Source organism: Apaloderma vittatum, unplaced genomic scaffold, assembly GCF_000703405.1.
Source record: "Apaloderma vittatum isolate BGI_N311 unplaced genomic scaffold, ASM70340v1 scaffold2363, whole genome shotgun sequence".
NCBI classification, from domain to species: Eukaryota; Metazoa; Chordata; class Aves; order Trogoniformes; family Trogonidae; genus Apaloderma; species Apaloderma vittatum.
Window position 1 is genome coordinate 2,956 of NW_009707363.1, and position 13,401 is coordinate 16,356.

The 13,401-nt window shown below is 38.9% G+C and overlaps 1 protein-coding gene across 1 annotated transcript in view; it reads right to left on the reverse strand.

Moving 5' to 3' along the window:
* Positions 1–338: 338 nt before the first annotated feature.
* Positions 339–13,401, reverse strand: part of HGFAC (HGF activator) — a 41,328-nt gene continuing 28,265 nt past the window's right edge. The window contains exons 8-14 of the mRNA XM_009866149.1: positions 13,197–13,371; positions 10,870–10,955; positions 9,677–9,917; positions 6,584–6,723; positions 4,502–4,642; positions 3,296–3,444; positions 339–509 (exon numbers count right to left, since the gene is read on the reverse strand). Coding sequence (XP_009864451.1) covers positions 339–509; positions 3,296–3,444; positions 4,502–4,642; positions 6,584–6,723; positions 9,677–9,917; positions 10,870–10,955; positions 13,197–13,371 — 1,103 coding nt within the window. The remainder of the gene's footprint in view (positions 510–3,295; positions 3,445–4,501; positions 4,643–6,583; positions 6,724–9,676; positions 9,918–10,869; positions 10,956–13,196; positions 13,372–13,401) is intronic.

The window sequence follows — 13,401 nt, forward strand, 5'->3', positions numbered from 1 at the left end:
CCATCAGAAACTGCACAAACACATTCAGATAACTTTTTATGTAATCCACCAAGCTGAAAAACAGTTGTAGATTTTGGTGCACTGTCTCAGCATGTTTTGACGTTTTTTTATTAAGCCAAGTAAACATAGTCTCGTATACTGAGCAATCCACAGCCCTAAAATTCTAGATCGAGGATGCTGACATCAGGTGGAGTAGGCCTATTTCAGGTGGTCTGGTTTGGAATTGCTAAGAATTACCACAACAGTTTTCATACTAGCCTGTAATAAAATATTTATGCCACATTAATGAAACCAAAAGACTACTGAACCCTGCTTCAAATGTTAACATATTCAACTGTTCAACTAGTTTTTCGGGGGCTTATTTTCTCATTAATCCAGTTTACATAGTTTGTCACTCGTGTGTATACTCCAGGTCTGTTGACTCTGCCACAGCCATCTCCCCAGCTGATAACTCCGTAGAGGTAAGAGATTTCATTTTTGTCACAGGCCAGAGGTCCACCAGAATCTCCCTGTGTTAAAATTAAACAAAGATTATCTAATGTGATAGAAGCCTGTCAGAAAATTATCAGTTTGGGAAAGTCCTAAATTAAGAATGTTTGCATGTGAGATTTACACATAAAAAAATAAATATGCAAACAGTCATCTATTGAAGTTGCATTATATAAAGGTTTTTTAGTCATACTCAGATCTAATAGCATTGGGGTTTTGTAATTCCACATTGAGTAGAAGTATCAAAAGACCAGATTTTGTTTAAAAATCTGAAATTCTTTCAGATTCAGACACCTACTGAAGAGCAGGGTTGATGTGAGTCACCTTCAATGGGAGTAAGCAAGCCTTTGAGCCTTATGCTACATGGTGATATGGACACTGCATGGATGGATTACGTAAGGCAGAGGATATTTGGAGAGCTTCTTAATGCGGTTTATTGCAACTGTCAGATCATGAAAGTTTTCAGAGAAAGGTGTTGCGTACATACACACTTTTCCATGTCTCTGTGGGATGGTATAATTTTATGTGGCATTTGGGGTTTTTGCATCTGTTGAATTGGATGCTACTGAGCATTTACTTTGTCATTAAAACCATAAACCAAAAATAGGACCAAACTAATGTCTGATGACACACTACGGCAATGATGAATTTAGAACACTTCTACTTACTTAAAAGCTTGCAAACATTCGTGAAATGGGGCTTTATTATTGTTACTCTTAGATTGTCTTTCTACAGAAATGAAAAGAAAAATGCAGCTTCGTAAACAATGCTGGTGAAAGGAGCCACCACTCCAGTTATTTGAGACTAGGCAGAAATCTTTTTTTTCTATTTAGAAAGAAAATATTTCAAGATCAAAGTAGGAAGGAAAACTGTGTTGCCTTTATACTAGGAGATTTCTGTGATCAATGAAGGACATCAACTGAAATCTTGCATTTAAGATCAGAACCTTCCTTATTTCTCCACAACTTCTCATTGATTGCAATTTTGGTATCAAGTGCACTAATTTATTTTTTTTTTTAAAATGTTTCCAAGAAAATCTTTAAAAATAATCAAGCAGAACACATTATCTGCTTGGCATTTCTTGGTCTTTAAATATTTTTATAGAAACAGATGGTTTACAGTTTGATTTTCTAAGCATACAGTAAGAAAACTCAGAAGTCAGCTACATTTGTTGTGACATTAAGAGATCTACACTATGTCTTCTCAGACCATACTAGAAGTCTGACAACAGGATAAAATATTATTGATTCACTAAAAATTATTTCATCTCATGAGCATGATTCTTAAGCAACATCTGTGATTCTAAATCACTGTTTCTCAGACTTTGCAACTCTCTCCAGATCACATGTCTTTATGCTTGTCTCTTCCCCTTTCTTCTTTCTCCTTTATTCCTGATCAACTCTGTCTTTCCAGGGCAGGGAGCAAGAACTGGTTATAATGCTGTGTCTTAAATTTGTATATCCTGAGTAAGGTAAGAAAAATTGAGCAAGTGAGGTAGTTTCTAGTGCTCTGGCTAGTATGAACCCTTGCAGCCAATAGCTACAATCGTTTCTCAGCCCTGGCCCAGAAACCCTGAGCCACTGCTGGCTGCTTCCATTTCACTCTTGACACCTTTCTTTGAACACTTTTATGATCTCTATAGGGGTTCCAGCATACACTATACATGATATTCTTTGCTTTACTTAATCTCACTGCCAACTATTAGTTAAGTGCTGCCTGTTCCCAAATTTATGCTAGTAGAGTATAACCCTCTTCCTTCAAAATGAACTGAAGATAAAATCTGAAGGTTTATATAAGGAATAATCTGATCCTTCATTTGAAAAAATAGTCTCATCTATCACCACAACAATTCTGCCTCCTTATTCAGAGGCAAGGTGTGACATAATTCAAAAAGAGATGCAAAGTAGTAAGAGCATGAGGTCTTTCCATGAAGAACTAAAGTCATGAAACACCTTTTCCAACTGACTAATATTCTACACCATTAAATCCCATAGTATAGTAAACTCACATTCTTCCTCCTCCAAATCTCACCACTGCTCTCCACCCTCCTACCCAGATATAATTATTTCCATTCAGGCAAAAGGCAGGAGCTTAGGGATTTGGCTCCACACAGGCACATGCTGGTTGGCCTGCCAGGGCATCCCCACCAGCTGGCCAGCAAACCATTGCCATCACACTGCAGGCTCAACCAGGAGCTAAGGCAACTCACCCTCCAGCACATAGTCACTGCCTTTTGTGAAGGTAGGAGGAATCATAGAAATATAGAATTATTTATCTTGGAAAAGACCTGTAAAATCAAGTTTGACCAAGCAATGCCAGGTCCATCCAGGGATTGTAACTCAACCATCTTCCTGGGCAGCCTGTTCCAATGCTTAACAACTCTTTCAGTGAAGAAGTTTTTTCCTAATATCCAATCTAAACCTCCCCTGCCACAACTTGAGGCCGTCTCCACTCATCTTATCTCTAGTTACTTGGAAGAAGAGAACAACCTCCATCTAGTTAAAACCTCCTTTCAGGTAGTTTTAGAAATTGACAAGGTCTCCCTTGAGCCTCCTTCTCTCCAGGCTAAACAACTCCAGAGTATAACACCTTGGAGGGTTTTATACCCTTTTGTAGAACTTAATTGATGTTCAACAAGTTAAAAAAAGAAGGTGGAAGCAAACACTGCAGTCACATAATTTTTTTTTCTTTAGGAACATTTCTTTTCTTTAGGAACACTGTAATGTCAAAAGCACTGTAACACTGCAACATTTCTGGCAATAGTATACTTTTATATTCTCTGCCTAGAGATGACTCACAACATTACCTGACAAGCATCAGATTTGCTATCGAAGTAGCCAGCACAGAACATATTTTCAGTGATTTCTCTTCCATAAATTTCAGGGCTTCTGCACTTCTCCTCGGGAACAATTGGTACCAATGTTTCTTGCAGAACATGCGAATAACCAGTTATATCTTTAAAAAATTCCCAGAGAGGAAAAGAAGATAATTTTTATAGAATGTGAAAGTGTAACATGGAAACACAATGCACAATGTGGCATATGAACAAAATTTAACACTTCTAATTAATATTCATCTTGTGGATCTCTTTAAAAAATAATAATTTTTCCAGGAATCAGATCACTTTCTCCTCCTCCAGCCAGACTCCATGCCCTTTAAAACAACAGCATGCCATGTCCAGACACTAATCCACTTTGAGTTCTCTCATGTCCTAAAGACTCTGGAACAGTCCCCCAGCACTCCTGTCCTCTCCTCTTTACAGATGTGGTATTAAATCATCAACTTATCAAATACACCATTACCTCTTTTTGCCTTTAGTTACACATTTAGACCAGAAAAACATTTGCTTATTCTAAATCTCTTAAGTAAAATGAGGCAACTTTCTAATCTATGTGCATGGGTCTCTGTTATCTCCATGTTGAAGCAGCATGGCCAAGCCTCATAATCGTGAAATACTTCATCTGAAAGGATGGGGAGGATTTTTCCACCTTTCTTAAGCTGGGTGTTAGCACTTCTTAGCCCAAAGTCTGTCTGGCCCTCTTCTGTAGATGTTTCCAGTTTCTTGCTTGGTGAAGGTAAAGATCTCCTCTATCAGAGTAGTAAGCTGACTGTGTTTGGTTTTCAGTCTTTGATATCTACCTTGAGAAACCAGGGGTAGGATTCACTTGACTAAGGTGTCAAGCTGTTGGCACCTAAAACTAAGCTATTTGCTCCTCTCCATGGAAATCTGGCTAGGTCATAGCTCGTCTCATTCTAAAACAGACACAAACATTTGGTCAAGGGAACCACACTACAAATTCCAAGGACTATAAAGGAAGTTCAGGATGAATATTTCATATGTAAATTCTGTAAAAATCTAAAGGTGGGTAAAAAAGAATGCCATCAGAAGTCCCTTGGAAAAATATTTTACCAAACTATCAGTTGTATAACACATTTGTATAACACATACTTGAGCACTGAGTTTTAATCATCACTGTATTTTTCTGCAAACACCAACTCTTATTTTACTTACTCTCATGCCTGTGTCCCCATCCAGAAATCTGACATTTGAACTGATCGGGGAAAACAGTGTTACTTTCTGGCAAGCAGATGGGCTGAACAAACTGGGACTTGACGGCACAGCGTTGGCCATTCTTCTTCAGCTTAATCAAAGCTGCAAAACAGAAGAAATAGGAAGAATAAAGTGACTGTTCTCTTTCTTTAATGGGAATGGCAGCAATAGGTCTCAGATACAACTTTAATTATCCCCTAAGCCTCTCTTAATTAAGATATTTCAATCAAAGACAGACAGGCTCATCTCAACAGCACCTGATTTCACCGCAAATTGAAGGCTGAAACATTCAGCTACGCCCCTTGTGGGTATATTTATTTTATGCTGTGCTCACTGCCTTTTTATTGCTTCACTGCCTTTGTAGAGAAGGGGGAAGATAGAAAATACATATGTCTCCTCCCACCTTAAAGTTAAATAACAGTGACATATCCACAACTTTCAGCTGAAATAAGTGGGATGTGCAAGTGCTCACTGCTTCTGAAAGCCTGGCCACTTGCCTGTTTCCAATTTGATTAAAAACCCTAATTACTGCAAGAGCTGATGTATTTCATGCTCTGCTATCACTGAGTTCAGCAAAAACCTGAAGACCTTGAAAAATAAGGAAGAAAAAATCAAGATATTTCAAAACCGAGCTTCCGAAAGCTACAAAGAATTACACAACCTTTACTGTCCCCTCATGGGGCTGAAAACAGTGTAAATACAGAGCTGTGCACATCATGAGCTTGGTACTGAAAGGAGATGTCAAAACCAGCAGTAATGTTGGCTCCCCTGTAGCAAACTCACTGTATTTGGCTGTAGAGCAACAGAGGGGGCTTTGTGTTTGGTGTAACAAGGGCAGCAGATTGGGGTTGGGCACGCTGCTCAAAGAGGACAGAGCTGAGGTAATGTGGACACACCTATTTAAGCTTCACATCACACCTTTTGGAAGCTCCAGGTTTTCTGAGCACAGCTGTAGTCTTACTTCTTTATTGGCTACATTTTTTGGCCTTTGTGGAACACATAAAGAGTATCTCAGGCTGAGAAGCCCACACAAACAGCGCTCCAACACTTAGCTGCTCGCTCTTCTTTGCCTTCCTCCTCTTTCCCACCAACTCTGCCTGTTTCTGAATCCCCCACACTTCCCCGCAGAACGTGCCCCCACATCTCCCCCCACCCAGTTTCTGCCTGCTTGGGGTTTTTTTGCGCTTGAGCTCACCTTAAGTGCTCCATGTTCAGCTGACCCTTGGTTGGGACATTACTCCCAGCAGTGGTTTACAGCAGGATATTTCAGAGCAGAGTAATACCCCAAATCCAGTTCATCTCCTGGTACACTGTGACAGAGCTGCCACCAACACTGAATCTGAATGTTTTTTGCTGCAACGTGGAACATATTCACCACTTGAGAGCAAAAATGCCTGACCTAAAATATCCCTGATGCCAGCCTATTAAATAGTCTCAAAGTGCTCACACTGTTTGGTACCCTGGGTTGACGTGCCACCTTCCACAAGAGCAAATCAGAAAATAAGAAGCTGCTCCATTGTCATTCTGACTACTATTATAAGGTCAATCAGGAGGGCATTTAACTTTTGACTGATAAGACAGCTGACTTTTAGATCTATCTCAGTGTAAAAAATGATTCTTAGCAACATGGATTTTTTGGAGCAGATAGAGCTGTTATATTCATCTAGTCAGATCGTCTATACAACACAGACAATAGAATTTTACCAAGTAACTCCTGCATCAAGCCCACAATTTCTGGTTCAGTTGAAAAAATGCCTAATTCCACAAAGACTTGAAGTGATGATAAATCTGCCATACTTCTAGGTAAATTGCTCCAAAGGCTAATTATCGTAATTATTTTAAATCTGCAATTTATTTCTCATCTGAATTTGTCTAGCTTCCAGATGCTGTTATAACTCTCATAGAACTAAGAAGCCTCCATGCTCAAAAGCCTCTCCTAATATCTACATTTTTCCACTATGAAGGCAGTTTTTGACAGAGTAACTAAACTTGAAACTAAGTTGAATAAATAGAAAATAAAACTGTAAGGACAAAAATACTCACCAATATCATGTTCAGTAGGGTTGAACACAGAATACTCAGGATACAAGATGTATTTCTCTATTTCAAATGTCTGTGTCACATCAGTCGTTTTATTAAATATATGCTGACCCAGAACTACTGTGATAGTGGATTTTGGTGGGCTGTAATATACAAGAGACAACAAGCAATTCTCTGGCAGGACAAATGAAGCATAATTTCCAATGACTGGTTGTCCCATAAACTATTGCAACCTCAGGCCCCCCGTCATGTCTATTATTTACCCTCTCATAATGCCCTGGACCTGTTTTCCAGGCTTCCTACCTACTGGCAGCAAGGAGAAAGGTTGACTAATGTTACAGTGAATCCCAGACTCTACAGGTCCTGATTAGCCTAATTAAAGGCTGCTGCTTTCCTTAAGAAGGAAAAGGCAAGCACAGGCACTGCTGCCCAGATGCTGCCTGGCCAACAAGCATCTTCAGGGGCTTTTTACTCTGGAAACTTAACTGAATCAACTTCAGTCAGACTTTATCCATGAGTAAAAAATTACTGAGGGGAAAAATGAGTGACCAAAAGACAAGTCAGCGGTGGGTATCTTGTTTCTCTGGGAAACCAGGCTCTTAAAATTGGGTCAAGATTTTAAAGGTGCTGAAACAAAGGACAACACGGGAGCATCTGGGCAGCTTCCACCTAAGAGCTATCACTATTTCTGCTCTGAGATTAGATTGATCTATGTTAAATCAATTGAACTCTAAAATCAAAACCAGCTTGGTGGAGGAAGTTTCCAACAGCACACTGATCTAATGGGAAAAACCACACTCAGAGAAGAATACAGGCTTTGTAATCCACACCATCTTTTCTAGCCATTGTATGTTTACTTTAAAAAGACCGCAGTCCTCTCATATTCAGTGTTTTAGGACAGATAGCTAAGAACCAGCATAACAGTTGGGAAGAAGAAGACATCTGCGAGTAATCAGGAAGTGTTTGGAAAGACAGTAAAATCTCTAGCTTTGAAAACAACAGAATTCAAATTTCACTCTTGCTTTAAAAACAATTTGAACTGTACATGTGTAAGTCTACAATGAGTATGGTTAGCAAGTGTCTTTAACGTCAGAGTACTCATATGATTTGTTTGAAATAGAAAATATCTGCAGTCATGTATCATGAACAGATGGAGAGCGGTCAACATCATTGCAGTTTTCCTGCTTCTGCTTCTGTGCATCGCCAGTGCCCATCAGATACTAAAGCACCGTGCAATCTCCTCCAGTATCAAGCACAAAGCAATGATCAAGAGAAAGGTACTTAAAGGAAAGAGATTCTAACTAGTTGCAGTTCAGACAGCTGGCAGCTACCCTGCAACAACTATGCTTATAATTATCAAAGCAAAGGGCAAATTTTAAACTTTTGTGGCTGAAAAACAAGAGGACAATAAAATGTTCTTCAGTCAAGATGATCAAGGGGCTGGAGCACCTCTCCTATAAGGACAGGCTGAGAGAGCTGCTCAGCCTGGAGAAGAGAAGGGAGACCTTATAGCTGCCTTCCAGTACTTAAAATGGGCCTACAGGAAAGCTGGAGAGGGACTTTTTACAAGGGCATATAGTGATAGGATAAAGAGTAATGGCTTTAAACTGAAAGAAGGTAGATTTAAATTAGATGTATAGAAGAAGTTCACTATGAGGGTGGTGAAATACTGGAACAAGTTGCCCAGAAAAGTTGTGGATGCCCTCTCCCTGGAAGTGTTCAAGGCCAGGCTACATGGAGCTTTGAGCAACCTGGTCCAGTGGAAGGTGTCCCTGTCCTTGGCAGGGGAGGTTGAAACTAAATGATCTTGAAGGCACCTTCCAACTCAAACCATTCTGTGATTCTATGATTTTCTCAGTATTCTGGTAGTGGTAAACCAACTCCCTTGAAAATCAGATCTTGAACCTGTAAAACGGGGTGGAAGTTCACTTCCCAAACTAGTATTTAGAATAGATTTTAAAGGCACTTAGTAGTCCTTCTATGACTTCCAGGTGTTTCATTCAGGAAATGAAGTAAAACACAAAGGGTATTGGAAAAGGAAATTAGAAAAAAAGTCAAGTTAGCTGCACAGGTATCTATTGTCTCCTAGTGGAAAACAGTTGAAATTGTGGCTAACAGAGGTACTAAACAAACGGAAGAGTGCAAATTACAATGCAGCGATTACGGAGAATATGTATGTACCAAACCACCAGCTGGAAGTGGGTGGAAATGTCCTGAATAGCTGCCAAAGTTAGTAGCTATTTCACAACATTTAAAAAACAAACGCGTTGTGGCTCGAGCTCCAAATGCTTCAGTACAGCATTCAGAATGGTGTTATTAGCTCTGTGAGCTATCAGTGTATGTATTCTGGCATGAGGTTTTCTGTTTCTCTTGGCTTCTTTACTATGCAAAGGAATAATGGGTTATGAAATGATGTAATATTTTCCCATCAATGTGATGAAACTGAAATCAGGGAAAGTGTTCAGTATTTGTAGAAAATTAAATACTTAGAATAAAGTAAGGGCATCCTGTAGTCAATATCTTCTCCAGTAACACACAGCTGGGGGATAAAAAACTCTAAAAAGCCTCAAAACACCTCCCAGGGAAGTCAGCCTCAAAAAAATTAACAGTTCAGCTCTTCTCTCTGGCTTTTTGTAAAGCTCAGCCCACTCTGTAATTTATTATCTCTAATAAATCATTGCTGGGCTCTCTCTTTTTGAGCCTTTTTGAGCAGAACACAGCACTGAGCATAGTCATCTCTGTTATATCTCAAAGCAGGCATAAAAGTTCAAAAACATAACTGAGAAATACTTCTATCCACCTGCAGATGCCTGTACATGCAAGTTCCCTTTCTATCTCCTGCTCCACCCTATGTTATTCCTTCAGTCATGTTATTTAGCTTCTTTGAGACTCTTTAAGGAATGAGATAAGGGCTTATGATGTAATAGAACTCCAAGCTCCTGAACTGCATTCAGTTTACCAGAAACTCCTTTTTGAAACACTTTTGTAATCCCATCTTCTTTCTTACTTGTTTCCATTCAGTTTTGTTGTAAGTCGTGAGCAGACACTGTCTGTGAGGAGGACAGGACCTACTGTCATTTTCACAGGCGAGTTTACCTGTTAGCAAAGCAGTGTGCTGCCGATACAACCCAGCAAGTCTGAACAAGGCTTCCACCGCAGAAACTCTCTCCAATATATATAGCTGCTGTCCATGGGTGAGATCCAGGCAGAGATGAAGATCCCCCAACAATCCTAGGTCTCACAAAACTCCTTTTTTTGTGTCTTCTCCCACATGGTCTTCTGTTAACTGCAAAAGTATCTATGCTGTCTGGAACTGGTGGCCTCCTTTCCCTGCTTGCTGAGATATAAGGAGATATGGCATCAGATTGTAAATCCTCGTGATTTCTAAGGACTGGAACTTTTACAGGAATCTTTAAAAGAAAGGTTCATTAAATAACCATGAAACATTTTCATACAACAGAATCTCCTTCAGTTCCTCAGGATACTTGCAAGACTGAAAGCTTGTGAGCTTGGAATAGACTGTTCCCAACACTGGCTATAGGTGTAAGCTATAGTATAAATTAAATGTACCTGTGATCATTCCAAGACAGTACAAATATAACCTTCACTAAAGAAGAAGGCACAAGAGAATGCATCATACATCACATCTTCATTTTTGGATTCCAGACTCATTTCATATTCATATCTAATTCCCATTGCAATAGCAAGGACTAGGACACTTGTGTTAGTATCATCTCTCAAATACACTAGAACCATAAAAGGGAAATAAAAGGGCTGCTTTATAAACTGACTTTTCAGATTATGTTCTAAAGGTCAGCTTCAATATTAACAACAGATAAACATTAATTTAAGGGAAGAGCAGGACCTTTGGGTTTTGAAATTCATTATTAGGTCTCATATGTGATCTTCATGGTCCAGTCCTCTATTTGTTCACAGAGGCCCATTCACTTCTCTGAGCCTGTAACTCCCTGAGTGATGACAATTTGTACCAAAGCATCAATCATTTCTGACATCTTGCATGCTCTAGCAGAAAATTTGGTGATGTTGGGATGATTGTGACTGAAAGCAGTAGTGTGACACTGCTGCTATTTCAGGACAAAAATCACAGATTGTATCACAACTCAAAAAAATGCAAAATAAGCCTGTTGCTGTCATTTGATTTACTGCAAACAGTAAAATATTCAACACTCCTGGGAACATTTAAAATTACACAGCGAAAACTTGTTCTAGTATCAATAAATCTTTCTTCATTCATTCATAACGTGGATTTTAAGGGAGCCCATACATACCACAAGATGGAATATCACAATACTCCCAAGACAAATTGTTGTCCTTCATGATGTAACACCATGGCTTCTCGTCATCATCTGGATTTCTAATTAATTCAGGAGGAGAGTGAATTACAAACATTAAACACAGTGTTGTTCCAAGCTTCCCAGAGGTTTTCTGCTTTTTCCTCTTGCACCGTGCAGAGGACTCTCAACATTTGAGCCATCTGACCAAGCGCTGAAGCACCCGTTAACCCCTGAATGGCTGAGCAGCCTTCCAGTAGGATTCATCATGCTTGAAGCTAAACAAGTCTAAAGTTCTCTAGGACCTGAAATACAGACACATGACTAAACACCTGTAAAATTTGCCTAGAAGTATTTGGATACATGAGCATGTTCAAATGGTTTAAATACAGCCCACAGTAAAGTGCTTTAACAGGTATCAGCTCAGCTATCTTCAGGACTAAATCCCATGGGAGAGATTCCTTTTTTAGATGATTTTTTTAAGCAAGGAACTTCCAACTCAGGTAGATTCATAGAAAATCTATAACAAAAATAGCTAGCAAAAATTAATTTGAGAAGCTCAGGCTGACAATCCCAGGAGAGTCTGAGGAAGTGAAAGATTACCTCAAGAAAACATTTTATTCCTCAAACAGGGCGGTGGGGCGGGGCAGGGAAGGAATATCAGAAACGATTTAGCCTTTTCTTGCTGTTAAACACGTTTTGGTTTGATTCCATTAGGATTTCTTCATGGTACAGCCTAATTGTCTTTATCCATGTCTTATAAATAACCAGAAATTTGCCCATCTTACTCCTCCAAGAATATAGAGAAACTTTGAAGACCCAGAAAGATCTTCAGTAGACCAAGAAAAATAGAAAAGGCACCAGATAAACAGTAACTCTAATTTCAGTTGGATTTATCAGAAACAGTATTGTTTTAAGGTTCAATATTGTTTTCTTTTTAATCTGACTGCTCTTCAGAAAAAAGATTAAAGCACTTTCAAATTCTCAGAACTGAAGAAGCAACATGGGTTGAGTCATCTTCCGCCAACAATGTTTCTAAATTAGACTATTTGAAGAAGAAAATATCTGCAGGATTATATAGTGTAGCAGAGATATCCCAGAAATTGGTACAAGCTGACAAAAAAAGTGAAAAGCTTTTTTTCTCAGCTCTGCAGAACATGAACACATCAGCTCCTACACCATTTTGTTCTTTGCATTTCAAATCCGCAAGTGAATATTGTGCTTAAATGATGCAAATTGAAGGCATCGAGTTTTATCAAAGCATAAAATATGTGACCGATAAATTGCCATACTGCGCAGCGACACCATAAATCTCATACTCAAGTGCTTGAATCAGGACCAAGCCTTTGAAAGCAAGTTGATCTGGCTTAAGGGAGGGTGTAGGAACTGCTTATTATTAGTTCATGTTAGACAGAGAAGAAGAGATACTTTCACCATGCATGCATGCTCTTTATCATCAAACAAATTAGGAAGAACGGTACATTCTGATTTTCCTGAAATACTAGTCTAACTTCAATGGAAAAAAAAAACAAACAAAAAAAACCAAAAAAACCCCTTAAAATATCCCCAAAACCTTGACATCAGCCAGTAGTTTATGGAGAATCATCCAAAGATTGTCATTTCTTGCATTTGCTCATCTCTAATATTCTCTCTAAATAGAAACATTTCCTTTATTTGTTGATATCCATTGATCTCAGAGATAGGGGGAATATAAAGTGATGAAGACAAAAGCACAAACCCATATACCACAAGTTATTTTTGTTATAGCTGAACAGAAAACTTCAGCAGAAATGTAGTTTATCAATATGTGGTTCAATCAAAATTGAAATACTGTGAAATCTTATTTGGCAATAACTTTGCTTTGGAAGAAATCCAGGAAAGAACTTTGACATCCCATTTCAACATAATTGAAATATGGTGCTTTGATATTTCATTTTCAAATAACTTTTCACTTTTGAAAATATTTTCCTTTATGTTACGTATTTCACAAATTAAGAATTAGGAATAAAAAGTTTACCATTTCAGTTTGGCTACTGCATTTCTTCCTCCTTTGGGATAGTTATTTATGAGAGAAGTTTTGCACTATGGTGCAAGAAAAAAGGATCTGGAATTTTCAACATTAATTTTGTCTGAGTTTCTCTTGGCAGGCCCCGCTATTGATTTAGCCTATCTATCAGATCTTGTCTTCTGTACACTTGTATCCCTTGTGTCAGGCATTTCCAAGACAAGGATAAGACCTGCCTTGAGAGTCCTGGCACTTCTCCTTTCCTCAGTACATCCATCTCTTCATTTACAACTACAGGACAAACAAGAACTTTCCTCACCTGCAGTAAGAGAATGGCCCCAAGCCAAGCTGTACTGCTTTCTCAACGGTGTCAACGTGAAGTTCTTCATAAAGCAAGTCTGAGTTCCAAGGCAGACAGCTGTGCCCCGCAATAGTCGTCTTTGCCGTACCTCTATATTCTGTGCCATTGCCAACATAGCACTGATGGCTAGGAACTGGCAAAGCAGAAAACACTGGTCAGGAAT